Source organism: Mirounga angustirostris, unplaced genomic scaffold, assembly GCF_029215605.1.
Source record: "Mirounga angustirostris isolate CCGP_5_RB_7025 unplaced genomic scaffold, mMirAng1.0.hap1 SCAF_9, whole genome shotgun sequence".
Taxonomy (NCBI): domain Eukaryota; kingdom Metazoa; phylum Chordata; class Mammalia; order Carnivora; family Phocidae; genus Mirounga; species Mirounga angustirostris.
The window spans coordinates 108,973,420-109,000,611 of record NW_026991717.1 but is presented as its reverse complement, the minus strand read 5'-3'; the positions used below and the strand labels follow the sequence as shown (position 1 = coordinate 109,000,611).

At 55.5% G+C, this 27,192-nt stretch overlaps 1 protein-coding gene across 3 annotated transcripts in view; it reads left to right on the top strand.

The window, feature by feature from the left end:
* The window catches only part of SPTB (spectrin beta, erythrocytic), a 123,058-nt gene that overhangs the window by 93,504 nt on the left and 2,362 nt on the right, over positions 1 to 27,192 (top strand). For 2 of the 3 annotated variants that reach the window (XM_045901036.3, XM_045901035.3), the window contains exons 19-34: positions 1,278 to 1,424; positions 2,707 to 2,970; positions 3,329 to 3,535; positions 3,938 to 4,027; positions 6,803 to 7,081; positions 7,549 to 7,679; positions 8,592 to 8,796; positions 9,045 to 9,419; positions 10,836 to 11,080; positions 12,201 to 12,339; positions 12,806 to 12,890; positions 13,723 to 13,919; positions 14,221 to 14,273; positions 14,770 to 14,848; positions 24,233 to 24,480; positions 26,770 to 26,943. In XM_045901036.3, coding sequence (XP_045756992.1) covers positions 1,278 to 1,424; positions 2,707 to 2,970; positions 3,329 to 3,535; positions 3,938 to 4,027; positions 6,803 to 7,081; positions 7,549 to 7,679; positions 8,592 to 8,796; positions 9,045 to 9,419; positions 10,836 to 11,080; positions 12,201 to 12,339; positions 12,806 to 12,890; positions 13,723 to 13,919; positions 14,221 to 14,273; positions 14,770 to 14,848; positions 24,233 to 24,480; positions 26,770 to 26,943 — 2,918 coding nt within the window. Of the gene's footprint in view, positions 1 to 1,277; positions 1,425 to 2,706; positions 2,971 to 3,328; positions 3,536 to 3,937; positions 4,028 to 6,802; positions 7,082 to 7,548; positions 7,680 to 8,591; positions 8,797 to 9,044; positions 9,420 to 10,835; positions 11,081 to 12,200; positions 12,340 to 12,805; positions 12,891 to 13,722; positions 13,920 to 14,220; positions 14,274 to 14,769; positions 14,849 to 22,886; positions 22,955 to 24,232; positions 24,481 to 26,769; positions 26,944 to 27,192 lie in introns of those variants that run through there. The other variant, XM_045901037.3, reaches the window with a different exon arrangement.

The following is a 27,192-nucleotide window of genomic DNA, read 5'->3' as shown; positions in this document are numbered from 1 at the left end:
CTGCCTCTGCCCTTGGCACCATCCAGGCTTGGTATGCCGCTAGGTCATCTTGGAAACATTGGATGTTCATCAGAGTTCTTCCCTCATTGTTAATTACAGGTTCTGCCCTTGGCTTCTTCCTCAGATAACATTTTCTCTGTGTTTATTAATGATTTCATGAGGGAAACTCTGGGTATTTGATAGCTTAGGTCATCCTCTAGAATCTTTGGTTCTATTATTTTTTTCCCCAAATCTATAAATTTTAATTTGCCTACTCCAGGGCAGCGTTTCTCAAAGAGGGCTATCTACATAAAGAGTCCCCTAGGGCCCTGATCAAGGCTGGCCTCAAGGACAGCCCGCCTGTGCATTCATCTAGGGCCCCATGCTTGGTTTAATGCTCTGTGGCTGCCGTCTTGAAATTCTTAATAATTTTGAGCATTTCCATTTTACACTGGGCCTCTGCAAATTATGGAGCCAGTCCTGGCCCTTGTTAAATGCAAAGTCCTGGGCCCCACTCAGGCCCAGATGAATCAGAACCTCAAGGGGTGAGAGAGAGAGAGCAGCGTTTTCAACAAGTCTCCCAGTTGGAGAGCTGACTCAGAAGGCCCTTGCTCAGCCTGGGGTGAGTTGTGCAAGGAAGGTTTTTAACGTGCACTCCTGAGTCCCTCCATGAGTGGTACCTCTGTGTGGAATGGTGCTTTCTCTGACTTCTTTCTCTCTCCCGTCCTCATACCCCTTTCCTCTCGGCCCAAACAACTTTGTTTTCATCTGCCTCTGCCCTTGGCACCATCCAGGCTTGGTATGCCGCCAGGTCATCTTGGAAACATTGGATGTTCATCAGAGTTCTTCCCTCATTGTTAATTACAGGTTCTGCCCTTGGCTTCTTCCTCAGATAACATTTTCTCTGTGTTTATTAATGATTTCTCACCTTACTGCCAAAGGGTGGATTTATCTATCCATCCAGTAAACACTCACTTCTTATAGTAGGCCAGGCCCTGTCCTAGGTCCTGGAAAAATGGAGAGAAGCATAAATATCCTTGGTGTCACACTGCATACACTTGGCTAGAGCGTATGAGAAGACACTCAGGGGCTGATATTTTAGCCCTGAAACAACACAGATGAAGTTGCTTGTGCTGAGAGTTAGGGACCCAGAGTTTTGGAGAGTAGTACTCTGCTGTATTCATACTTCCTCCCCTGGGCCGCCTTCTGCAGCCAGAGGTGGGCAGCACGTCCTGCCCTGAGCCCCTGGCCAAAGAGGTCCACTCAGAGACTGTTGGACTCCCTCTTTCTGTCCACAGCTCACTCTCTGGATCAATGACAAGCTGCTAACATCTCAGGATGTCTCCTATGACGATGCAAGAAACCTGCAAAACAAGTGGGCAAAGCACCAGGCATTTATGGCAGACCTGGCTTCCCACCAGGGGTGGCTAGACAGCATTGATGCGGTAAGTGAGGCGAGTGGTGAGTGCCGGGGGCTCTCTGCTCAGATGTGCGTGCCTGAATGGGGCTTCACGTGGGGCATAGGCACCGTCTGAACCTTACTGGACAGTACAGAACCTGCAAATGAAAAACTTCTCTAATTAGTAGTCCAGCCTTCAGAGCTCCTGATTTATCCAGTCCCGTCAGGCCTGGTCAGAAGTGGTGCGTCCTCTAGGGCACCTGAGTCTGGAGACAGTCCAGACCCTGAGGATACCTGAGGGAGTGCCTCAGCCTCTGCTGCCCCCAGGACACCAGTTATGTCCGTGTGCCTCCCATTATCCTCACCAGGGCCCCAGCACTGTCCTGCCCGAGGGCAGGGGGATATGGCAGATGAGCAGAGTGGTCCAGGGGACCATGGGCCCTCATCGTTTGGATGGGCAAGACCACCAGGGAGTGGTCATTCACACCCCTCATAGATGGGGGACCCTAAAAGGATGACCCCCTTATAACAGGCCTGCTCCAGGGCCCAAGTCAAAATGTAGCTGGCGTTCAATCCGGGAATCCCTTACCTTTGCTCCTCCCTGCTGTGGCTGTCCAGGAAGAAGCAGGCGTAGGGTCCACACGGGGCAACATCCATAGTGGTCGAAGGTGCAGACTCTGAACCAGACTGTCTGACTCCTCAACCTCCCTGGGCCTCAGTTTCTTCGTCTGAAAAATGGGGATAATAACAGTACCTACCCAAGGGAATTGTGGACATTAAAGCACTTAGCATACATAGTACTTGGCACTTATGGGGCATCCAGTAAATATTGATTGTTATTAGCAACATATATTCCTAGGCCCAAGTCATATCATACTGTATCCACCTGAAAGGGTACATTTATGCAGGTGAAAACCCAGTAAGACAAACCCAGTAACGAAAAGATATCACCAAAGGCTAGTGCACAGCCCCTGGGAAGACAGTTGAGAGAGTGGAGGCCTTTCCATGCTGGCTGTACCTGGGTGGATCTTGAATCTTTTTTTTTTTTTAATTAAAAAATAATTTAACATCAGCTGGTCCTGGCCTGCAAGAACTGCCCATACTACAGTCTCCCTGAGTCCTTTGCCCCAAACACACCCCTCCCTGTCCCACCTTCTCCTGCAAATAACTCTGAGGGTGCAGAGTCTTTCAGTGGAGCCTCACCTGAGTTCTAGGCAGATTCTGCGCCTCCGTGATCTCCCCTCGGTGAACCCCCGGCAACCCCACGGAGCAGGACCGCTTCAAGGCTGCCGGGCCTCAGAGGTGAGCGCTCCTGCTGCCCCACGCAGGAGGGAAAGCAGCTGATGGAGGAGAAGACCCAGTGTAGAGCCCTGGTGTCCCAGAGGCTGGAAGATTTGCACCGGCTCTGGGATGAGCTTCAAGCCACCACCCAGGAGAGGGCCCAGCACCTCTCGGCTGCCAGGAGCTCCTACCTGCGCTCACAGACCCACGCTGACCTCAACAAGTGGATCAGCGCTATGGAGGACCAGCTGCGGTCTGATGACCCGGGCAAGGACCTGACCAGCGTCAACCGGATGTTGGCTAAGCTGAAGGCACGTGAGTGGGTTGTAGACTGGGAATGTTGGACTAGGAGATCTGGGGGAGCAAATCTGAAACCTGAAAGTGCTCCTTCTGTTCCTCTGAGCTGGGCTGGAGCAAAAATGTCTCCTGGTTCATAACCCATCTCCTACTCCTTTGCAGTGGGTAAGAGAGGGATCCTGGGTTAAAAATAAAGCATGCACGAGAAGTATAGGACAGGCACTTATGGGAAGGATGAGTGGGGGCATCCAGGGAGACTTCCTGGGGGAGGCTGGGCCTTTAAGGATGGATAGGATATGGATGATGAAGAGGACATGGGACTACCCAGGTGCCAAGGCTGTTACTAACAGACTCTGTCCCCTTGTGTCCCAGCGTGTGGAGGACCAAGTGAACGTGCGGAAAGAGGAGCTGGGGGAGCTGCTTGCCCAGGTGCCCTCACTGGGAGAGGAGGCAGGAGACACAGACATGAGCATCGAGAGGCGGTTCCTGGACCTCCTGGAGCCCCTGGAGAGGAGGAAGAAGCAGCTGGAATCATCCCGAGCCAAGCTGCAGATCAGCAGGGACTTAGAGGATGAGACAGTGAGTTGGCCGCAGACCTCACCCCCAGGGGCTGAGCCGGCAGCTGCCATCAGGATGACTGGCTGCCGCCCAGGGTGGTTCTTAGCACATGTCTGGTCCTCTCACCTCCTGATCGCAGAGCTGTTGTGATGATTACATTAAATATGAAAGTGAAGCCAGTGCTTTTTGGACGGTAACTCAGTCACAGACTTTGGGACAGACAGACTTGGGTTCAAGATCCACCTATATTACCTTCCCCTTGTATGACCAGAAGCAAGTTATTTGGAACCTCAATTCAAAATATCTATGTGTCCCCATCTGTAAAATGGGGACAGGAGAGAGCTCTGTCTGACCCAGGGTGAGTGCTTGGAAGAGGGTGGCCATGACTGTCACCAGCTGACCCCTGCCTTCTGGTCTCTATAGCTCTGGGTGGAAGAGAGGCTGCCTCTGGCCCAGTCAGCCGACTATGGCACGAATCTGCAAACTGTGCAGCTGCTAATGAAGAAGAATCAGGTGAGTCCTGCTTCACCTGGTTAGTCCCCCCACCTGCCCCCTCCCTGCCCCTGCCCCTGCCCTGTACAGGGTGGAATGCCCAGCCCTGACCTGCAGAAGGCCAGCACCAGCAGATTATTGTTCCTGTTGGTAGCTGTGGGGCCCCCAGATCCCGTGAAAAGAGCAGCTTTGGGGATGGCAGAGAGAATTCTGGGAAGTCCATGGCAGGGCCAGGGCTGGTAGGGGGGTGTCCAGATACTTCGGGATTCGGAGCCATTCAGACCCATCGGAGCCTCGGTGAGCGCAGCACCCTGGCCCGGGGTGTCATGTGCTTTATCGCTTCTGTATCCGTGGCCTCCCTGAAAGGAAGCCCATTAGCTCCTGGTTTCTTTCCCAAGACAGACTGAGCCTGGCTGGTTGGGTATCCTCGGGGCAAGTAGGCCCCATTTCTTCTGCCACATGAGGATACTCATGGGAAGCCACTAAACTTGGTCCCTGAGCCTATTGGAGCAACATCCATTTGCTCTTCTGCTCTTTCTTAAGCCTGATGGGTCATTCCTGAGGCCCCGGTCAGACTCCTGGAAGTGAGCAGATGCAATACTTCCTCCTGTATCAGGAGTACAAGCATCCTCTCATATCTTCCAAGAAGGCCAGCTGCATGGGCTCATCGAGCCCTGCTCTTGGGCAGAGAGTCGCCCTTCCTGCCTGCTCTACTCTCTGGGTCAGGAAGTGGGGGGCGCCACAGCCAAGAGCAACACGAGCCTGCAAACTGGTCCCCGAGAAGAGCAGTGTGTCCCAGCACGCCAGGCAGCATTGCAGCTCCCTGGGGAAGAAAGGCCGTGGCAGCGGGTCCTTCCTCAGAATAACAGCAGCTGACATCTGCTCACAGAGCCCAGCGACTGGGCACGCGGCTGAGTTACGTTCAAAGAGGTGTCCGAACGTTTCTCAGACCTTTGCTTCCAGTTGACGTGACCTAGTCATAAAGGCTCCAGTGTGCACAGGCAGGGTCTTGGGCTAGAAGGTAGTAGGTAGGGGTTCAATTAATGCCACAACCTGCAGTTACAGGAAGGAGACTGGTAGAAGATAGTACCCTGGGGCCGCAGTTTCCTCAACTGTAAAATGAGCTGACATCAGTCCTTCCAACACCAAAGACTTTGGCTCTGTCTGGCCTCGGTGTGATTGCCAAGAGACTCTCAGCTCCCCTGGATGAAGGTTGCTATTTCAGGAAAAGGGCAACACAAGTATATTTTCCCTAACCAAGAAGGGAAAGACAGTCTCTTGGCAGAGCATGGCTGCCCTAGCCAAGACTACGCTAAGCTAGATGAGCTACAGCTTAAATCTCATTTTATCATTCTCTCTATTGCGGTGGTTCTCAAACTTCAGTATGCACCAGACTCACCCAGAGGGCTTTGTTAAAACACAGTCGACCAGGCTCCATCTCAGGTCTACTGATTCAAACTCTCGGAGTAGAGCCTGATAACTTGCACATCTACCAAGATCCTAGGTGACGCTGATGCTCTTGGTGTGGGATCCCACTTTGAGAACCACTGCTCTAATGGTTATCCATTGCAACTAGAACCAATCCTGCAAGGTACCACATGAATGGTTCTTGGCTTGGGCTGCACAGTAGAATCACCTGGAGGGCTCCCTCCATGATAGTGTAAGCTTTATGAAGGCAGGGGTTTTGTTGATCTTGTTTCCATGTTGTCCCTAGAGCCTAGAACCAGACCCAGGACCTAGGAAATTACTTCATAGCTCTGTGTTGGACACATGATGTAGTAAGAATACATCATAAGGAAGCACACTGCACGGGAGCCTAGAAAGGAGTTGCTTAAAAAGAGAGAAATAGATTTTAGGATCCCTTGCAGAAGTTATAGGATCTCAGGGAAAGAAAGAGGCACACAGAGCTGACACCGTGGGTTGTTTGAATTCAACTGCATGGACCACGAAAAATTGTCAGGATTGAGATTCTGAGTATAAAGGGTAAGAAGGCATTTCGGCAAGTTAGGTGACTTGTGACTCTCGCTGGTTCTGTGTATTTTCAATGCTGACAGTCCCTGTGTGGCTTGTGTGTATGCCCTCCGGATGGTTTTAAAGGCCACGGGGACATTGCAGAAAGGGAGGAGATGAGGTGTAAGGAGCCGAGAGCCCACATGCAAGAAGCAGCGAGGCCCGGGCCTCTAGGACCCCGAAAGTGAGCCACACATGGGGAATGGCCCACCCAAGAAAAAGGCGACCCCATCACCAGAGAGAGGAGAATGCCCTCTTCATGACCAAATGCTTAAACAGCAAATAATACAGAGCTCACAAAAGATTTAAGAAATAGAAATGGGGGGTGGAAAGCCAAAATCCTAAAATCTGAGCAAGGAGCCACCATCAACTCTTGTCTCCCAAGGAGCCAGAGGTGCTAAAATAAGATATCAAAGGCCATTTAACAATCGTTCTCTGTTCCTCCAACCCGTCCAGCTAAGAAGCAAGCTGTGCTGAGACGCAGGAGGACTAGGGAGCAGGGAGAGCCCCGCTCAAAGGCCAGCACTGCCACTCACTGGGCACGAGTTACCCCGCTGCGGGCTGCCCCCCCCAACCCTCCCCTCTCCAAAGGCTGTAGGGGTGAAGGCAGGGGGCACGGATGCAGGGCGCTGTGCAGTCAGGGCCAGTTTTTATGGCCACTGCCCGCTCCACACTCACTTCCCAGAGCGGGGGCCTGCCAGAGGTGCCGAAAGTGGCCCTGGGTGACCCGCTGCACGCGGGCCCGGCCACCCTCCCTCACCTCCCAGCCTTTCCCTCCGGCCACAGACGCTGCAGAACGAGATCCTGGGCCACGCACCGCGGGTGGAGGACGTGCTGCAGAGAGGGCAGCGGCTGGTGGAGGCGGCTGAGATTGACTTCGGGGACATGGAGGAGCGCCTGGGGCACCTGCAGGCCTCATGGGACGCGCTGCGGGAGGCAGCAGCCCGGAGGCTGCAGCGCCTGCAGGACACCAGCGAGGCCCAGCAGTACTACCTGGACGCAGGCGAGGCCGAGGCCTGGATCAGTGAGCAGGAGCTCTACATCATCTCCGACGAGACCCCCAAGGTTGGCCGGGGCTGGGAGCCAAGGCCAAGAGGAAGAGCTGGGGCGGGGCAGCCAGGGGGCAGTGACACATTGTAAGCCCCCGTGTACGAGGACACCCGCCACAACGTACGTCCTGCAGCCAGGTGCCCCATTTGCCGACTTAGATGTGATTGAACCCAAGATTTCCCCACCTTTTTGGTGCCATGGATTCTGTCCTGAGGGGCTACCGGGAGGGAGGGAGACATGAGCTGAGGCGTCTCTAGGGAAGTTTTCGTGGGGTCAGAAGATTGGAGCTGGGCCTGGGAGGGTAGGTATCAGAAAGGAATCAAGAGGAAGGTAGGGTATTGTTGGGAAACGAGTAGCAGGAAGGACTCGTGCCCCGTTCTCTTGGGAGGGTCCCACGAGCCTGGCTGCAGCCACCGCCCCTGCCCCCACCCCAGTCTCAGGCGCCTCCAGGAGCAGGTGCCCTGAGAGTCGCTGCCTCCTAGGACGAAGAGGGCGCCATCGTGATGCTGAAGAGGCATGTGAGGCAACAACACGCGCTGGAGGAATACGGAAGGAATATCAAGCAGCTGGCCGCCAGGGCCCAGAGCCTGCTGTCTGCGGGCCACCCTGAGGGGTGAGTGTGCCGGGTCATGGACATCAGGCCAGGGGCCCCGCCAACCAGGACCCCTTCAGGTCCAAGTGGGAAAACAGCAACAGTCTTGGGGATAACTGGGTTTGAGGCCACTGCTTTCTGGACTGCTGGCTGGCCCAGTTCCATCTCATGCCTTGGTTTTGCATGAGGAACTTCAAACAGGGCCAACTAAGGCCTGGTTTGCAAAAAGATCAGAAAATGGAATAGCGAAAGTACCCTCTTGGTGAACCAAGAGCTCCAATCTTTTGAAGAATTAGATTATGCTAAGAGACACTGAAGAGTAACTTTGCTTTTCTCTTTATGGTCCAGAAGGTACTTCAGGATCTCCCAGTGTCCCAGCAAAAATCATTATATAGGCATGAAGGTAGAAAACCTACACCCATCTAGTATGTGGGTCTGCCTGGGCCAGACACGACAGGCTGCACCCCCAGGCGTGGCCTGGTCCTCAGCTGCCTGCAGGGCATCCACAGCTGTGGGGCTTCATCAGCCACCCCAGTATCTCCCAAGGAGCCCCAAGAATTGAGCCCCTGGTTCTACAGGCCCCATCCTTGCTGCCTCTGGAGCCGGGCTCACAGTGCTGCTCCATCAGCCTCCTTGGGAGAATAATGGAGGAGTTCCCTTTTGTCTCCCTGAGCTTCCCCGAGTGAGAGATGATGGTGGGAGGCACCCTGTCCGGAGGGGACACATTTCGGTCATCCCCTGAGGCATTCTGGTCTAAGGGATGGTTCTTTTTCTCCCCAGCACTTCCCAGGAAAAGCTGCTGTCATTTCTCCTAGTTTCCTTTCCCCAGCTCTCCCTGCCATGGGGCTGGGGAGGAGCAGATCGGCCCCTCTGAGCTGGCTGCTCTGTGCTCTCTGACTTCGTCTCTGAGTGCTCTCTGGTTTTGAATTCCAGGGAGCAGATCATCCGACTTCAGGGGCAAGTGGACAAGCAGTACGCAGGGCTGAAGGACATAGCCGAAGAACGCAGGCGGAAGCTGGAGAACATGTATCACCTGTTCCAGCTGAAGCGGGAGGCAGATGACTTGGAGCAGTGGATTTCAGAAAAGGAGCTGGTGGCCTCTTCCCCTGAGATGGGGCAAGACTTTGACCATGTTACAGTGAGTACTCACGGTGACTGCTCTCTCTGTCCTCCTCGAAGGCCAGAGACGCAGGAGCAGTCATGCCAGGCGCGCGCACGCACGCAGTGCTGCACAGAGATGGAGACGCGCCGGCGTGAGCTCAGGCTGCCCTGGGGAGCTGTGGCCCCGGGGGGGGGGTTCCCGCCCTGCGGAAGTCTGCAGCTGGGGCGATCACACCACCCCACCCCTGGGCCCCAGTAACCGCCTTTCTGTTCCCCCACGTCCAGCTGCTGCGGGACAAGTTCCGGGACTTTGCCCGGGAGACGGGGGCGATTGGGCAGGAGCGGGTGGACAACGTGAACGTCGTCATTGAGCGGCTCATCGACGCAGGCCACAGCGAAGCGGCCACGATCGCCGAGTGGAAGGATGGGCTGAACGAAATGTGGGCGGACCTGCTGGAGCTCATTGACACGCGCATGCAGCTGCTGGCCGCCTCCTATGACCTGCACCGCTACTTCTACACGGGCACGGAGATCCTGGGCCTCATCGACGAGAAGCACCGAGAGCTGCCGGAGGACGTGGGGCTGGACGCCAGCACCGCCGAGTCTTTCCACCGGGTGCACACGGCCTTCGAGCGGGAGCTGCACCTGCTGGGCGTGCAGGTGCCGTCTTGTCCCCTGCTGCCCACCCCCCCCCACCGCCCCCGCAGGCTCCAGGGCCCTGCCATCCACCTCTTCCCCAGGGGCCCGGGGGTGTCACCCTCTGCAATGGACACCAGGAAATGTCACCTCTTTAGAAAGGCAGCAGCTCGGGCTGCTGTGGGCGGGAGCTGTGGCCTTCGGTCGTTCTTTAGCTTCAGAAGTAGTTCTTCAAACTGAAACCTCACAAAAACCCAAGGCATAAAATACCTTAAAATGCTGTCTCTGGTTGTGCAACAGGGCTCCTAGGGAACACATATATGGTGCATTTCTAGCACCAAGTATTGGTATCAGCATTACATTTAGTCACTGACTCCTCATGGCCACGCTCTGAGCTAGGTACTAACATCATCTGCACTTTATAGATGAGGAAAGCAAGGCACAGAGAGTAAACAAGTTCCCTGGAACGTGTGGACAAACAGTGGAGCCAGGATTCAGATCTTGGTGTCCTGGCGTCCTGGCTCTAGACTCCATGCCCTTGGCCACCGGGCTGTTCAGTCTTTCTACATGGGAGCTGGGAGTACCCTAGGATCTGCTTAGACCCCCTCCTCCCATCAGTGGGGTGGCCCCCGAGGCACCTCTGCAGGCCCACAGGGCTCCACAGAACTTGGAGTGATGGAAAGGGTGAAGGCAAGGGGACCCCCCTGCCGGGGCTTTGGCAGCCTTCCAGAGGTCCCAGGAGAGACGGGCTGGCTGTGGAGCCCTGCACCCAGCCAGCGGGGTCCAGGGATAGGACGCCAAGGTGGGTTGGGCCCTCGTTCACTCAGAAGAGGACCTCCTAGGAATTTGTCATCCGGCTGGAGGTGAGGCCTGTTGCGGTCCTTGTGCTTTGGGGGTGCCAGAGCCCCTGAGGGGGGCGCAGCCCACTGAAGTCTCAGGAATGAGGCCTCATTGCACTGGGGCCGGCCTCAAAGAGGGGATCTGGTAGAGCTCCTTCCTTGACGGGCAGCATGCAGAGTGGTTAAGAACAGGGACTCCAGTCTGCACCCCTCTTCTAGTGTCAGTGACCTCAGGCCACTCACTCAGGCTCGCTGTGCCTCAGTTTCTTCATCTCAAAAACAGGGATCACAATAGTACCTCTTTCATAGGGTGCCTGTGAAACATGCCTGGCACGTAGTTACTCTTACTACAGTACTTCTGGGGAGATCAAAGGGCAGAGAGTCCCTTTCACTCCCATATTCTCATCAAAGCCCAAAAGATGGCTTGGGTCCATAGAGGCCAAAACGAGGAGACTTCCCTCCCAGCACTGGTGGGAGGCTGAAGATCTTGCCTTCCAGAAGAGCCCTGGGGAGGGAGACCTGGAGGAGACAGACCTCTTGCCCATCAGAGGCCCAGGACACATCTTTCTAGGGAACAACGTCCGGTTTTGCCCAACCACAGGTCCAGCAGTTCCAGGACGTGGCCGGCCGCCTGCAGAAGGCATACGCTGGGGAGAAAGCAGAGACCATCCAGAACAAGGAGCAGGAGGTGTCTGCCGCGTGGCAAGCACTGCTGGACGCCTGTGCCGGCCGCCGCACACAGCTGGTAGACACGGCAGACAAATTCCGCTTCTTCGCCATGGCCCGAGACCTCCTCTCCTGGATGGAGGGCATCATCCGGCAGATCGAGACCCAGGAGAAGCCTAGGTAAGGGGGACATGCTCGGGGCCGCCCCACTCCTCAGCTACTCTGTCCCCAAGCCTGGCAGACCAGGCCGCTGCCCTGGGCCTCCTACTTGGAGAGACCGTCTTGGACTGTGGGGGCACCTGAGGCTGGGTCCAGGCAGAAACAGAGCGGCTCGGCTTCTCCTGGGAGGACCGGCCATCGCAGAATAACGGGAGCCTGGAGAGTGGCGAGAAGGACGTCTGCCGTTCAGACCTGACGGCAGGGCAGTGACCCCAGCTACAGCTGTCAGGGAGAGCAAGCGCTCCACGCATCCAGAGCCGCGCACATCTGAGCCTGTGCATCACCCTCCCCCCCCCCCCGCCCAGTGCTGGGACGAGGCAGCCATTCTCCCCAAGCTCCAGAAGGAGCTCCTTGTCTGGGGCGCGGGGCTCATGCCCATCTCTGTCCCTCTGCCCTGGAGTGCCCGTCCTGATGGCCAAGACTGTATAGTTTCCATCTTGATTCAGAATGCGATTCACATAACATACCATTCAGCCACGTAACATGTCCCATGCAGGGGTTTTCGCACGATCACCGGGTACAACCCTCACTACAGTCTAAGTTTAGAAAACTTTCATCACCCCAGAAAGAAGCCTTGTACCCACTAGCAGTCATCACCCCACAATTCCCTCCTCTCCCCAGCCTCTGGCAACCACAAATCTGCTTTCCATCTCTCTAGCTTTGCCTGTGTCCTAGACTCATCATAGAAGGGGACTCAGACAATATGTGGTCCTCTGTGACCGGCTCCTTTCACTTAGTGCAAACCTTTTAAGGTTCGTCCATGTTGTAGCAAGCATCAGAACTTCATTCCTTTTTATTGTCAAATAATATTCCCAGGCTTCTTTCGGGGTCCCTGAACCCCCAACCCATCCCCTGCCCACTGACCAACAGAAGACACTAGGGCATCAGCGTTCCCACTGGGGCTGGGCTGGCAGAGGAGCCCCTGGCTGGCCAGAGAGAGAGGAGGAAGTGGGGTCAGACTCCCAGGCAGGTGGGGGGCGGCCCTCTCTGGTCTGGACTTGGCATCAGGCAGGCCAGAGTCACCCCGAGTTTCCTTCTTCCCCAAACTCCCTCCCCGACCCATGGCCCGCCCACCCCCCAGGGACGTCTCCTCGGTGGAGCTGCTCATGAAGTATCACCAGGGCATCAGGGCAGAGATCGACACCCGGAGCAAGAACTTCAGTGCCTGCCTGGAGCTGGGGGGGTCCCTGCTGGAGAGACAGCACCAGGCCTCGGAGGAGGTGAGAGGACAGTGGGGTGAAGAGGAGCCCCTCCCTGTCCTTGCCTGCATTCCTGCCGGGCCACACAGCTTCCTGGGAGGGAGCTCTGGGCCATGGTTTCTCTGAGAGACTCTTTCTTTCACTCCTGGAGCATCAGGGCTGTGTGCAAGCCCAGGGACGAAAGCCCCAGCAACCCCACCCAAGGTTGGCAGCTTAGTAGGGGAGAGCAGGCTCATAACCCACCTAACCACCCACATGTGTGCATGCTTTGGCGTTGGCAACACCCATGTCCTAGGAGAAGCACACGTGCCTCAGAGAGGTTAAGTAACTTGCCCAAGGTTGCACGTCTGGCAAGGGGAAGGGCCAAGATGTGAAGCGAGGTCCTTATGACCAAACCCAGCATGCTTTGCAGGACCCATTTGCACACCCCCTCAGACAAAAGGAAGGTTTACCAAAAGCCTGAGCTATTCTCCCTTCCTTCCCACAGATTAGGGAGAAACTGAAGCAGGTGCTATCCAGGAGGAAGGAGATGGATGAGAAGTGGGAGAACCGCCAGGAACAGCTCCGCATGTGTGAGTGCACCTGCGACCCAGAACTTGGGAAAGGGGGCAGACTCCTGCTGAGGTGGGGACAGGGAGGAGGTGATTTTCACTGCCTAGAGAAGAGCCCCCAGAATGCCACCCATCAGCAAGGTTCTGGGGCCAAGGGCCTCGGGCGTCCGCACAGAAGAGTCACATGGACACACTGCTGGCAGCCCACCTCTTACCAGCCAGCATGCCCTCTCCGTGCCTGCCCTCTGCCCCACCTGGGTCCAGGCAGAACCTGAGTGGCTCGGCTTCTACTGGGAGGACACCGCCGCCTTGTGCCAGGCTGGTGTCCTTGTAGCCTGGGGAGGGGTCAGGTTAAGGCTCTGGCGCCTCCCACATGTTTGATCTGAAGCATGTCAGGCACAGAGAGGGCTCTGTCTCCTGCAGCTGGAGACTAAGGAGAGGTGGAAAACCCACCACTCCTGGCTACACACGAGCCAGGAAGGCCTGACGGCCCCTGGTTGCTTGTGCACGATTATGTGGGGCAGCCAAGGGCTGGGAAGAGGGCGTTCAAGGCCAATGGCTGCTCCTCAAAAGGAGACGGCTGAATCCTATTTTGCTTTCAAACTAGTGTTTGTGCTAATTCATGTGTTTTTCCAGTATGACTGTGGGTAGGGATGAGGAAACCCTCCCCCCACATGGCGTGGGACAGAGTGGTCTCAGGCAGCAGGGCACCGCTGAACAGGGTGTCCGCGAGGTTCAGGGCCCCTGTGCGGGCCTCCTGCCCGGCCAGCCCCTTGTCTGCGGAGCGGCCCACTGCTGAGCGCTAACAGGCCCTGGGGCCTGCGGGTGGGTCTGTGGCTTGGTCCCCGCACAGCCCTGGAAGTGTGCCAGTTCTCGAGGGACGCCTCTGTGGCCGAAGCGTGGCTGATCGCCCAGGAGCCCTACCTGGCCAGTCGGGACTTTGGACACACGGTGGATGGTGTGGAGAAGCTTATCAAGAGGCACGAGGCTTTTGAGAAATCCACAGCCCCCTGGGCCGAGCGCTTTGCCGCCCTGGAGAAGCCCACCACGGTGAGCTGGGAACAGGCACGGGGAGGCCCCGCAGCTGCGCCTCGGGTGGGGGATCCCTAGTCAAGAACTCTGAGCCTGTTATTAGGCGCCCACGGACAGCGTAAAAGGCTCGGTGAGGGGCAGAGTGGGAAGGAAAGAGGAGACGTAGAAAGTACTTCTGAATGCAAAAGACTAAAGGGGTGACTTCTAAAAAAACAAACACCAGGTGTGTGGGGAGGCATCTTTAGGGAAAGCTGGTCTAACAGCAAGCAGGCTCTTCTCTGTGGCTACTCTGATACCCTGGGCCTTTCCTTCCCCTTAGCTTGAGCTAAAAGAACGCCAGACCCCAGAGAGACCCGAGGAGGAGGAGAGTGGGTAAGTGTGGGGAGGGCCAGGCAGTGGATTTAGCAGGAGCGTTCTGCCAAGGAGGATGGGTGGGAAGGGGGAGGGAGGGTACTTTTCATCAGAAACGGGCTCCCTGACGTCTTAACAATACCTGGGCCACTAGCCAGAGAAATCTGGAGTGTCTGCAGCCTAAAGGCGGAGAAGAGCTTTTGTTTCCCCCAAAACACGGGTGGCCTGAAGGCCTGGTACAGGCAGAAACGCGCCCCGCCCCCCACTCCACCCGCCCCGTTCTGGGAGCCACCTGAACACGTGCCCCCAGAGGCCATTCTGCCTCCAACCATGTCCATTTCTGAAGGGTCTGCCGTACGTTTCAGATTAAGCAGTTCCTTGCTAAGTGCCTTTGCGAGGAGACCCGGACCGGGAGAGAGTTGACATGTTCCTGGTGGGGAGAGTGGGAAGCCAGGTCCTAGGGGTAGGCATTGGCCTTGGGGAGATGGTTTCTAAAGGAGGGCTATGTCTTCCATAGGCCTCAAGAGGAAGAAGGCGAGACAGCAGGGGAGGCTCCCCGAGGTCCACATCGTGCAGCCACTGAGAGAACATCCCCGGTCAGTTTCCTGTCCTATCTGTCTGGTTCCTGGGAGTCCTTGCTGCCAGAACCCTCTCATCCCTACTAGGCTCAGCCGGGGCAGAATGCGAGGACAGGCATGCACCACCCACGCTTCCAGACTCCTCCTTCAGATCAGTCTTCTTTTTTACTTAGGTTTCCTTAATTTCTAGAATAATTCCCCTCCTCGCTTCAACCCAGAAGAAACTGACATGCCAGCCCACTGACATGACTCTTACTAGTTTGATTTTATCTAGTCTAATAAATTTTATTGTATAAATACATCACCATCTACAAATTCATCTACATTAGGAGAAACAGTTGATCCAGGGAAGACTTATTTTTATATACCGTTCTTCTCCCATTTTCCCTCTCACTCCACCCTTAACACAGCATGCCCTACACACACATTCACACACACGCGCGCGCACACACACACACTCTTTCTCTCACACATGCACAAACAGACCATCTGATCTTGCCTGTCTCAGCCACGGGCATTCAGGGCAGTGAAGGGGGGACACCCAACCCTCTAGCCCATCCCTCCCTCCTACACAGAGCACCCTCCTCTTTGCTCCCTCCCCCACCCCCTCTGGGCCTGATGCCTGTGGGTCGGTTTGAAGGTGGAGCTGGCTCTGAAGCAGGAGTGAAGGAGAGCCCCAGGGCTTCTGGGTCACAGGGCCAGTCCCCCCCTCCCCCCCGGCCTTGTAGAAAAGGAGGGTGCAGCAGAGACCTGGCTGACAGAAGTGTTGGGAGGGTCCAAGACAGACCAGCTGCCGAAGGCGTGGGGCACATGGCTTCAGGAAGGAATAGGTCCATTAACTGAAAAGACCCAAGGTGCCCGTGCAGGGAGCCCGGGAGGCTGTAACCCGGATTTTGGAGAAATGCCCTGGGGAGCAGCTAAGAAGAAGACAAAACATCAGCACGTGCCTTGCATGGCTCCCCAGTGCATGTACCCCTACCTGTCCAGCTGCCCGATTGAGCTTGCATGAACCTTTAGGGAGATTGGTATTCTAGGTGGAAATTTCTGATACACCAGCCACCCCAGAAAAATGCACATACAATGAGTATGCAGAATCTCTGTCAGGTCTGTATTTCGGCCGTTCTCACACTTCTGAGAGTCACACACACACCCTCTCCCACGCTGAGCTCCCTCTGCTGCCTCCAGCCTGGCCAGAGTCCTCGCTTTCTGAGCTGCACCGGCCCGTCATGTCCAGCAGAGGGCATTCCTGGGCTCCCGATGGAGGGCCTCTCCCAGAAGTGCCCTCTGAAGCTCCCATCAGCGCATGTGGGGTCTCTGGTGGACTTCGTCCCAGCCCCTTTTTCCCAGAGACAGCCCCTACTGGAAGGAGAGAGAACTCTGGGGGCTGGCCCGAACTGTGGACGCTGGGGCTGGGACTGTCCCCCACGGCCCACGCTTCAGCTGCGCGTCCCTGTGTGTCTCCGTGCAGTGGTGTCCCTGGTCTGCGGGCTCCTTTGTGACCTCCTGCGCGACTCCGTGGTTTGTCATGTTCGTCTGTGTGAATGTAATTACACGTGCATCCGAGCTGCCTCCGTCCAGCCCCTGAATGTCACTGGGTTTGGGGGAATAAAATCTGCTTGGGCCTGAGCATCTCTGGAAGGAGGGAATGAGCCTACAGTGGAGACCCTTCCCAGAGAGCCGGCCACTGCGCCAGAGGGGGAAATGCCTGGGTTTGGTACAGGAAGAAACCAGATGGCAAATCCAATGAACACCAGGCCCGGGGCCCGAGGCCTCATGGAAACAGCCACGAGGCTGCAGCTTCTCCTTTCTGAGCCCTTTGCTGGGCTTTATGAGGATCTCCAAAACTCCACGGGAGGGCACAATCTCCAATTGGTCTTGGGTCTGAGAAGAGAGGACAGTGGGTCCCATGCAGGCTGGGACACCTTTGCAGAAACCGCAGGCCTGTCCCGAGAAGGGCTGACATTGTGCTGCCCCTTCTCTCCGGCCTGGCCTGGGGCACGGTGGCTCTCCTGCTGTCCCCTGTGTGTGTGGCCCGGTGTGGGCGCCCTGTAGAATAGATCCATGTGGTGTTGCTTTCTGTGAAACCCATCACTAGTGCATGCTGGCTTCCTGCCTGGGGGAGTGGATAGGAGTGGACCAGGCACCTGAACCCCTGCCTAGCTGGCTCCACAGCCTGGGGGGGGAGGGCAGCCTACCAGCCCCAGCCCAGTCCTCCCCTCCCCGGGTGCGTCCATGCTGTTCCACGTCAGTCTTTTCCTCAAGCACATCATCGTACAATGAATTGTCTCCCTCACCGCTTTTCCACATTAGAGCACGTTCTGGTAAAAAAAAAAAAAAAAAAAAAATCCATTCATACCGGTAAGTGTGTAGGTGTGTGTGAGGCCAAGCAGAAAAAACAAGGTATCAAAAAAGCCAAAACTTCTGGAGTGGAAGTCAGGACATTGCGTCCTAGTCCATGATTCTGCCGGAGCTTTCCTGCATGATTTTAGACAAACCACCTAATCCTCCTGGGTCTCCTCACCTTTATAAAGCCCTCTTGTAGGGATTACAGAAAGTCCAGAACATTCCTGTGTGTCAAAAATGTACCTAAGTAAAGGGAGAGGCTGGGAGAGTTGGGTTTCCCCCCTTTCCTCGGGTCTCATCCTTAGTTCTAAGGAGCCTGTTCGCTTGTCGGGTGCTAGTTGGTGTGAGGCTGGAGATGGGAAAGAAGAGGTAAAGGGCTGGGATATTTGCCTTTGTCCTTGTTTGGGGAAGAGAGGCAGGGTTGGGCCTCAGCTCCTGCGGAGGTCTGGACCCTGAAGATGGCCCCAGGGTGCTGGATGGGGCCTGGTGGCAGGCTGAGCCATTCCCCTTCCTCTTAGTGCCTGGGGCACTGTCACCCTAATACCCCCTACCTTGTGTGTCTCCCCTTCATCCCAGATGTGGCTCTGGAAAGGGCTTGGGGGTCTTGTCAAGTATCCTCATCTTCCAGACCCTGGGTGCCTCAGAATCCCCGGTGTAACATCTGTGGTGAGATGTGATGATCGATTTCACGGAGGGAAAATGGTATTGCAGGGGATCCAAGTCCCTCCAGGCTTAGGGGGCCCCAGCCAACAGCGCTGGGTGTCTTCTGCCCACCGCATCTGTTTCTTGGCTTTGGGGTGGGAATTGGGGCCTGCTTGAGGAACTCTCCCAGCGGGGCAGCTGTGATTAGTGAGAGACATCCCTGACAGGGACTGGTGTTCCTAGGGGCTGTGACAACAAGAAAGAGTCAGTCTTCAGGGTCACGGTGTGGGTAGTCATGCCCTACCCACCTCAGGGACGTGAGGCTACTCCGGAAAGCAACTGCTGGGTGCTGTTCGTTATCAGGCCCCTTCATCAGAGGGTCAGGGAAAACTCTTACCCAAGTGCAACTCACAGACGTCACTCTTAGTGTGACCCTTCAAGACTGCCTGCCCCTGGCTGCCCTGGAAAGGACTGGGCATCTCAGCAGGGACAAGGGAGGGGAGTCGAGCCACCCAGGTCCCTTGCCTCTCCCATAGTCTCAGAGGTTGCTGTGGCTTTAGGGAAGTAACCAGTCCTTGCAAATGTGAGGGACGTGCCCCAGGCGCTGGGGGTGCTGGGTCGCCGCCAGGATACCTTTCAGACTGGCACCCCCTTGGCCAGCTGGGCAGCTCCCCTCAGAGCAGCCTCCCTGGTGGGCGGCCTGGAGCTTTACTCAGCGGCCAGAGGCCGGGCTCCACTGTCCTTGGATGGAAGGGATGTGGGTGTGTGTGGAGGAAGCAGCTGTGTTTCTTCTTGCCTGAGCACGCTTTCCCGATCCTTCCTCCCCCACCCTGTGAGGCCCAGCGGAGCTGCCGCTTCAGGCATTTTCAGCCCATGCGAATCATATGTGTTCATAATGAGCAGAAGGGGCCTGGAAAGGACTCTGTTTTCCCCTAAACCCGGGCATGGCCCCGTCTCCCCAGGATGCCTGAATCCGCATTGCCGGGGGTGGGGTCTGCCGGCCATCTGGCACTGCACCCTGATACTCCAGGCTCCGTCTGGATCCGTATCCCCCACCCAGCTCTCTCTGCTGTGGCCACGTGTGATCTTCCGGGCCCGGCTGCTGCAAAGTTCTTTTTTAGGCTGCCCCGAAATTCTTTCTTGCAAGCTGTGTTTCGGAGCATCGCAGATACTGACGGACTCGGGACGGAACCCAGTTAACATTGGAGGCGATCTCAGAAATGGGGTTTGAGGGCGCCAACTTAACCACTGGGCGTCGGATCTGGGTGGGGGAGTGGGCATCTTCTCTCTCTAACCTTTCTGAGTGGCTGGCTTAGAGTCACCATGGGATGGAGCGGCCACCAGCTTCTCCAGGGCAGAGGGACCAGAAGAGCCCACACTGATGGCAGGAATGGTGAAGACTGCTCCCAAGGAAGCCTCATTCTCCTCCCGCCCGTGATGGTGGTGGACCATGTCTCCCCATCCCTGTCTGAGGGGACCCTGCACATTCCCCTCTTCTCTCTTCTTTCCCCTCACTTCACCTGGTGCCCTCCCACCCCCATCATCTTCCCTGGTGTCCCAGTTGTCATCTCGGATGGATGACTGGCCCCCGGGGTCTGGTGTGGAGCCACTCTGCCCCCCATCCCACCTCTCATGAGAGCTCTCCACCCCAGCCACTCCTGCCTTCCTTCTCCTCTCTGTAGGCATTTGTCTCTGCTCACCCTGAGTTGCCATCTCTTCATTTCTTCTTTCAACTCAACAAAGCATCTCTTTTTCTTCTCTGGTAAACAATTGTCTTCTGAACTGTCTTCCCAAGCTGCCTGCCCACATTCCTTCCCACCCCTTTCCCAGAGGACAAGCGCCCAGACATCAGACACTGGGGGAGCATGCAGTTCTCAGCGGCAGAAGTGGCCGGCTTCCCCCACCTCCGTTTCAAAGCCTTGTTGGATTGCCTCAGGCATCCGGCCATAGGTCTCGTGTGGCCCCACGCCCCTCCGCCGGCCCCTTCAGGTGTTCTCTGACTCATCCCATATCAGCGGGCTCGGCTCATTTCGACCAAGAACTGCACTGGGTAGGTGCTCTCCTCCAGAGCAGTAGTCCCCGCCCCTCATGCAGCAGGATTCCATAGGAAGAGCTCGGAGTTTGGGACCAGACAGATCTGCTGCCTCGACTTTCCACTCACTAGATGTGTGGCTGAGCAAGCTGCTCATTTTCCCTGACCCCCACTTTCCTGAGTCTCTAAAATAGGGGTGGTGATGATACCTGCCTCACAGGTGTATCAGGAGAGAGAACATAGGTAGAACTGGCATCGAGGAGATGACCTCAGCCTTCATTTTTCCCTTCATTTTTTCTCTGTCCCTCACTGCAGTCCTTCATCTCTTAAAAGCAGCCTTCTCCATATGAATGCCAAAGCCCTTCCAAACCAACCTCCCTGGAGTGCCTCCCCCTGGACCCGCCTACGTACACGTTCCAGGCTCAGTCCTTGCTGTGAGATCAGTGGGCAAAAACCATCACATCTAAAGGTGGAATGCTCTCTTCCCAGGATGCACCCTCATGCCCTGGTTCTCGCTTATCAGCATCTCCTTTAGAGAGAAGCCCCCTTACTTGTGTTTCCTTGCTTGTTAATACATCTGGGTTCACCGAGCATCTTCTAGAACCTCCAAAACACCCTGTGGTCCCAAGCCAGGTGATTTTTCTCGTGGGAGTTCCTCATCTCTGTGCTGTCTTCTACACCAGCAGCTGGCTGGGCCTGGAAGTACACCTTCAACCCGTTTAGTCCAGAGTAGAAATGTACCCATCTTGCCCCCTTTCTTCTCCCCCCTTCTTGAACCTCCTTTGTGGCCCTCTGTCTATTTTGCCTGCCCAAGCCAGCTTCCTAGCCAGGCAGGACCCTAAAAGGTCAAGCTTACAAGACTCTGAAAAGAGGTGGCCATCCCCTGCCCACCAGGAACTGAGGCCTCTGTTTGACTACAGTCCTGTGAGATCCTAAAAGCCTCTCCTGTCCATGCCCTTTCCTCCCCTGATGTCCCCCATCCCGCAGCCAGTACTGCCTGTCCCCTGCCCTCCTCTGACCCCACGATCCCAGCAGCCGGCACACACACGCCTTCCTCTCAGATGCCCCCACTTCAGCCACCTATTCCCCAAAGCGAAGAACCTGGCTCCACCCTGCACACAGCACCTCCCCCGATTCCAGCTCCCACCGCGGGCCATTCTCCCTCAGGCTGTCACTCCCATTTATCGGCTAGACTGCCCAGCTGCTCCAGCCTGCCACCGAGAATTTCCTCCAGGCCCCCTCTTTCAGCCCCTCTGGGTGGCGTCCTCAGGCTCGACCCCCTCAGCAGTATAGGCGTAATCTGTGCATCGTCCTCATGAGCCAGGGCTGAAGCAGTGGGCCTCCTGCCTTACAACATGGAGGACAGAAGGGAATGAGATCATCTCCTTTCTCCAGGGCCCTTTGGCAGAACCTGCCTGTCTCTACAGCCACACGAGTAGCCAGCCCTGGGCCCCAGCTTCTCACCTAGAACCCCCTCCCGATGTCCTGCTCTCCACTGGTCCCACCCTTGTAGGGCAAGGCAGACTCTCATATCCGAGTATGGCACGGTTCCAGGGGCAGCAGGAACACGGTCCCCACCTCCTGTCCCTCCCCTCGCTTTCTTTTAGAAGACAGCACAAAGCACATTTACCCCTGGGGCCTGGGAAAGGAAGGTCCTTCTGGCCAAACCATGCCCCATCTTTCTCATCTGTGGCTCCTCCCTTAGCCCTGGAGAGCAGGTCTGCTTCCCTGGACCTGGGGGTGCGGGGTGGGGGGCAACAGCTGCCAAACACTTCTCTCACCCTCTTTCTGGGCTCTTCCTCAGGCCTTGGCCTTCTGGGCAAACGGGACAGATTGGCTTTTAAATTGTCTCCACATGAATAGTCAAGAGCACAGAAGAAATCTTTGCAGACATTGGAAAACCCCCATTTTCCAAAACCCATGACCTGGCCATTTAACTTTTGACCTTGACGGCCATGGCCTCTGAACGTCCCTGCTAAGGGAGTGGGGGTCAGGCACTCAGGAGGAGGAAGCAGAAGAAAGGTTAAGATGAAGTTGGGAGGCAGTCCTGGAAAAATCTGCCTTTACTTACAGGGGACAGTTCCAAAAAGGAAGGAGAATGGCAGTATGGGAAGAATATGGGGACACAGTCCCTAATGAAACCAGTCCGTGGAGGGCAGAGGCTGAGCAAGAGAGGCACACACGGTCGTGAGGGTCTTCTCTGACCCGCCCCTCCCCGGCAGGTGCAGGGAAAGCACTGGCCCATGACCAAGAGGAACAGTACAGCCAGATGGAGAGGTGGGGGATGAAAAGAGGCTTCACTTTCTGCATTAATAATCTACCCCCCGACCAAGCTTTATACCCAAGTCAGAAGGGTGGCCTGATCAAGTCCACAGAAAAAGCCCAAAGCCAGGCACCCACGCTCCCAGTCTCATCCCTGCCAATCTTGCCCTTCCTCCCTCTGGGAGGACGATCCAGGTCTCTAGATCCTTGTGGCCAATGCTAGCTCATTGCAGACACTTGCAGATACCAAGTACTACAGTTGAGTAAAGATGAGTATGAGCCACAGTTCTCGTGGGGCTGTAAGACAGGAAAAAATGAAAGACCTAAAGATGTGATTTAAAAAAACAAAATCCTTGCCTTCTAATTCTGGAGTGCATGCTCTCAATCACTTCTGATACTTACTTGCTGTGTGGCCTTGGGTAAATCACTTAACCTCTCTGAGCATAGATTTACTTGTAAATTGAAGGTATTACACTAGGTTAGTGGTTTTCAAACTTTTCAGTCCCGTTATCTTTTCTTTAAGAGAGATCTTACTGGAACTCCAACTTAAAACTGTGTATTGGACAGTCCTGATTTGATGGGACCCAAACATGACCAGCTTTACCTTTCTTCCAGCCATCCGCATTGAGCCTCTCCTTCCATTGCTTTACTATCATCTCAGGCAGTCCTCGGTCCCCTTCAACTGTTAGAGTCCACCCAGTGTGTCTCAGTTTACTACTTCAGTCCGCTATCCGATGTCACGTCCACCTTCTCCCATCCTCCATTTCTCTATTTCAGGTTTGACCCGTGATCTGAAGGACCCCCAATGGGGAGCACAGGGTCTTCGCTCTTCTCTGGCCCCTCCAGGCCTCCACCTTCAATTGTGGGGCAAGCAGCAGGGAGTAGCAAAGGGGGCGGTGTCTCCCGCCTGGGGCGGCCCTGGTCCTCCTGGGCCGCCGCCCTCGGTCCTTCAGTCCAGACGTGGCCAGCTGCAGGACCTGCAGGAGCCTTCCCACCCGGTGCTGTAAGGTCTGCAGCAGGCGGGCCTTGGAGACAGGGCTCTGACGAGCCGGCTCGAGCTAGGCTGCCTTCGTTGGAGCTCGTTTGGCACACGGAAGACCCACCTGTGCCCGACCTGGCCGACCTGGCCGACCTGGCGGTGGGAAGCTGGCTACCCCTGCTGCTCCCTTCTGTCCTGCCTGCTTCTGTGGTAGGGGGTGGGCACAAAGGCAGATCGCAAAGGCCTCTGCAGATGGGGACCGGAAGGCCTGCTCCCCTTCTCGTGGACATCTGCCTCCACTGGAGGCCCCTCACTGGGCTGGGCAGGGGCCGGAGCGCCCCACGCCCCCCAGGGAAGTGCAGGGAGGTAAAAGCCACAGCTTTTCCCGGAAGCAGGGACTCCTTCTGTGGGGATTCTCAACTCCAGCTGCTCATTAGAGAGTGTGAAAAGCTTATTCAGAAATACAAATGTTCTGACCCCGCACCAGGGTGTATTCTGCTAAAGCTCCTGAGGCGATGGTAAAAGGCAGCCCCGGGTAAGGAAGCACGGCCCTACTCCAGCAAATCGCAGTCCACTGATGGGAGCAGGACCAGTTAGCCCTACACGGCGACCCGGGAGGACCTAGGTTCTCCCTTTGGAAGGTGGTAGAGGAGACTTAGGGCCCGTCCCCTTGGCTTTGGGGCCTTAGACACAAGCAGGTACCAGCAGAGTCCCCATTCAACATCCTATTAGACGTTTTGCACACCTGTGTTAGCAGCACAACCCTTCATAGGAAATCTTGCCGGAGCCCACGTTTAACTCAGCTGGGGTCCCTGTTGCAGCAGGGGGAGGGGCCGGAGCCAGGCAGTGAGCCAGGGCTTGGCCAGCAGCATTGGCATTTGAAACCAACACCCAGGCCCCTCAGCTGACTCGAAGAACCTCCCTCACTGTGCTCGAGGGGGCAGGGAGTGGGGACGGAGCTGGAGGCGTGGGCAGAGTCGAGGGAAGCTGAGCAGGTGGCCCCACAGGTCAAGGGAGAGCCAGACAGGAACCAGGCTGGGGGGGCGGGGGGGGGGGGGCGCTCAGGCTTCCCAGTCCTGCCGGGTAGCCACCCCTGGGTCTGAACCCCTAGCAAGGTGTGCTCCTCCCGTATGCCCCTGAGCAGGCGGAAGAAGAGAGGCAGTGGCCTCAGGACCTGCAGCCGCCACCCCCTCCGGGGCCGCAGGAGAAATCCAGTGGGGATGAGAGGCCCGCCACCGAGCCTCTCTTTAAGGTCCTGGACACGCCTCTGAGCGAGGGTGAGGAGCCCACAACGCTGCCGGCCCAGCGGGACCACGGGTACAGTGTGCAGATGGAGGGCTACCTGGGACGCAAGCATGACCTGGAGGGGCCCAACAAGAAGGCATCCAACAGGTGTGTGGGGGACAGGCCACCTGGTGGGAGGGGTGGGCGGCTCCCAGGGACTTCCCCCCTACAGAGCCTCGGCAACACAGGCAGGGGAGGGAAGAGGGTGCCTTCTGCCTCTTCTGAGAGCTCCCGGGCACCTGGGCATGATGGGGAAAGGCCTGAGTTCAAATCCTATGCCCTTGTACAAGTTACTCAGCCTTTGTTTCCCCATTTGTAAAATGGGGATGATGGGGAGAACCTGCCTCTTTGGTACAGATCCCAAGCCTGGCAGAGTAGGTTCTCCGTGAACACTCGCGGTTATTTTTATCCCAGGCCTGGGTAACAGGTAGGTAGGTCTTGGCAGCAACAACATATCCTTGACCAAGTCCCACTTTTTAACCAATCTGGGCCTGTTTCCCTAGCTGTAAAATGGGAGAGGAGAATGGGGTTGGCATATGTGCCTTCTGGTGGTCCCTCCCAGTGCTGTCCTATAGCAACTCTGTGCCCCTGAGGAACTCATTCGAAGGCTATGTCCTTTCCCGGCCCCGAGGCAGTTACGTCCTTGAGTGCAGTCCGTCCAGGGCTGCTTCTACCCAAGGTCCCCGGGGGCCTGTGTTTCCAGGCAGCATTCCATTCGCAGGGACACTGGGCAGCATCGAGAACCAGCCATATTCTCAGGGCCAAGTGGCAGCATACCGAGCCTGGGCTGAGGGGGCTGGAGGTGGGACATGCTAAAGCTCATTCAAATCCCAAAAATGAATTTGGGGGCCCAAGCACCCTGAAGAAGTTTATTATTTATACAGAGTCCACCTTTAGAAAAGGGGAAACTAGCATCTACTGAGCACCTGCTATGTGCAAGGCATTGTTAGGACTGATTCCATCTTCACAACCACCCTGTGATATCGAGGTTTCTATTGCCCGGAAAGAGAATCAGAATTCCAGGGAAGTCATTTGTTCGAGGCAGGATTTTACTCCAGGGCCCAGCTCCTTCTTAGCAACTGCCTGACTTGGGCTCCAAGCTCAAAGAAGGTGGTGAGGGCTACGGGAAAGATCGGAGCTTTCCTGGAGGATCTTTCTCTGGGTGTCAGAAACCTGGGCCCCGTAAAACAGCTCTGCAGCCAGCCCGTCCTGTACAGGTCAAGTTCTCTCTTTGAGCTTGTAGTCTTTCCTATGAGCCCAACAAGCTCTCCACCTTCCTGCCCTCCAAAGGGAGGAGGAAGAGGAAAAGCTTGCCTTGTTCCCCATCCTTCATTCCTGTGAAGGGTGAAAAGGTGCCCTGTTTCCCATGGCTCGGTCAAGGAGCTCAGGTTAGCCAACCCATGAGCTTCTAAGCTTGTCACCAAACATCAGTTGGGCCTGGATTTGCACAAATGTGTTTCTTTAAAAAGTGCTTGTACAGTATACCGGGCAGATCTCAACAAAATGAAAAATAACCAGAACAAAACGCTGCTCTGCTCACTTCAGTTCTGTAGTGAGAATCACATACACTCATGGTGAGAAGGGCTTTGAAAGTTAAGTTTACACTGTTGGTCTTAGACTCACTAATCCTACTTTTAGAAATGTATCTCAAGGTAAGATCAGAGTTATAGTGAAGATTTACGCGTGAATGTTTCACATTGCTGTTTTAAATTGCACCATTTAAATTTCCAGTAATTACAAGGTACACCAATAAAGGGATTATTTATATATAGGATGGGATACCATCTAACAATTCAAAATTATTTTTAGGAAAGATTTGAAGAATATGTGAAAATATTCATGATATAGCATTAATCTTTTTTTAGATTTATTTATTTTTAGAGAGCAAGCGGGCATGAGTCGGAGGGGCAGGAGAGGGAGAGAGAGAATCTCCAGCAGATTCCCCGCGGAGCCTGGAGCCCAACACAGGGCTCGATCTCAGGACCCTGAGATCATGATGTGAGCTGAAACCAAGAGTTGGATGCTCAACCTGCTGAGCCACCCAGGCACCCTGATATAGTGTTAATTTTAAAAGCAGGATATGAAAAAAATAAAAGCAGGCTATGAAATTGAATATACAATATAACCCAATTTTCATTATATATGTGAATAGAAGAAAATGTGAATATGTGAATAGAAAGACTAGAAGAAAATACATAAAATGTTGACAAAAATAGCTAACTTTCGGTAGTGGAATTATATGCAGATGATTTTCATTTCCTTTTCTAACTGTAAAATGTGTTACTATTTATTGGGGCAAAAATGGTATAATTAAAAAAAAAATGGCAAAGCTGTAAGAATTGATTGCAGAGGTGTTGCACCCGGACGTGCGTGACGAGCCGGCCGCTATCTCCGCAGGTCCTGGAACAACCTCTACTGTGTGCTCCGGAACAGTGAGCTGACCTTCTACAAGGACGCCAAGAACCTGGCGCTGGGGGTGCCCTACCATGGGGAGGAGCCCCTGGCCCTGAGACACGCCATCTGTGAGATTGCGGCCAACTACAAGAAGAAGAAGCATGTCTTCAAGCTGAGGTGAGGCCCCTCCCGGCAGGGCCCCTTCCCTGGCTGCACAGTTTGGCATTAGTGGCTGGACGGGAGTCCCTTGTAGGGGACCAGCTCCATGCCTCAGTTGCCCCTCGGGGACTTTTCAAATCAAAGAGGCTTCGAGTCCAGATTTTCACCTCAGCAGGTGCTGTGCTGCCTGTGAGGGTTCTGGTCCTGGGAAGGCTCTGGGTTCTGGCTTCTCTCCAGCCAGAGGTGGCTGCAGAGCAGGAAACCCTC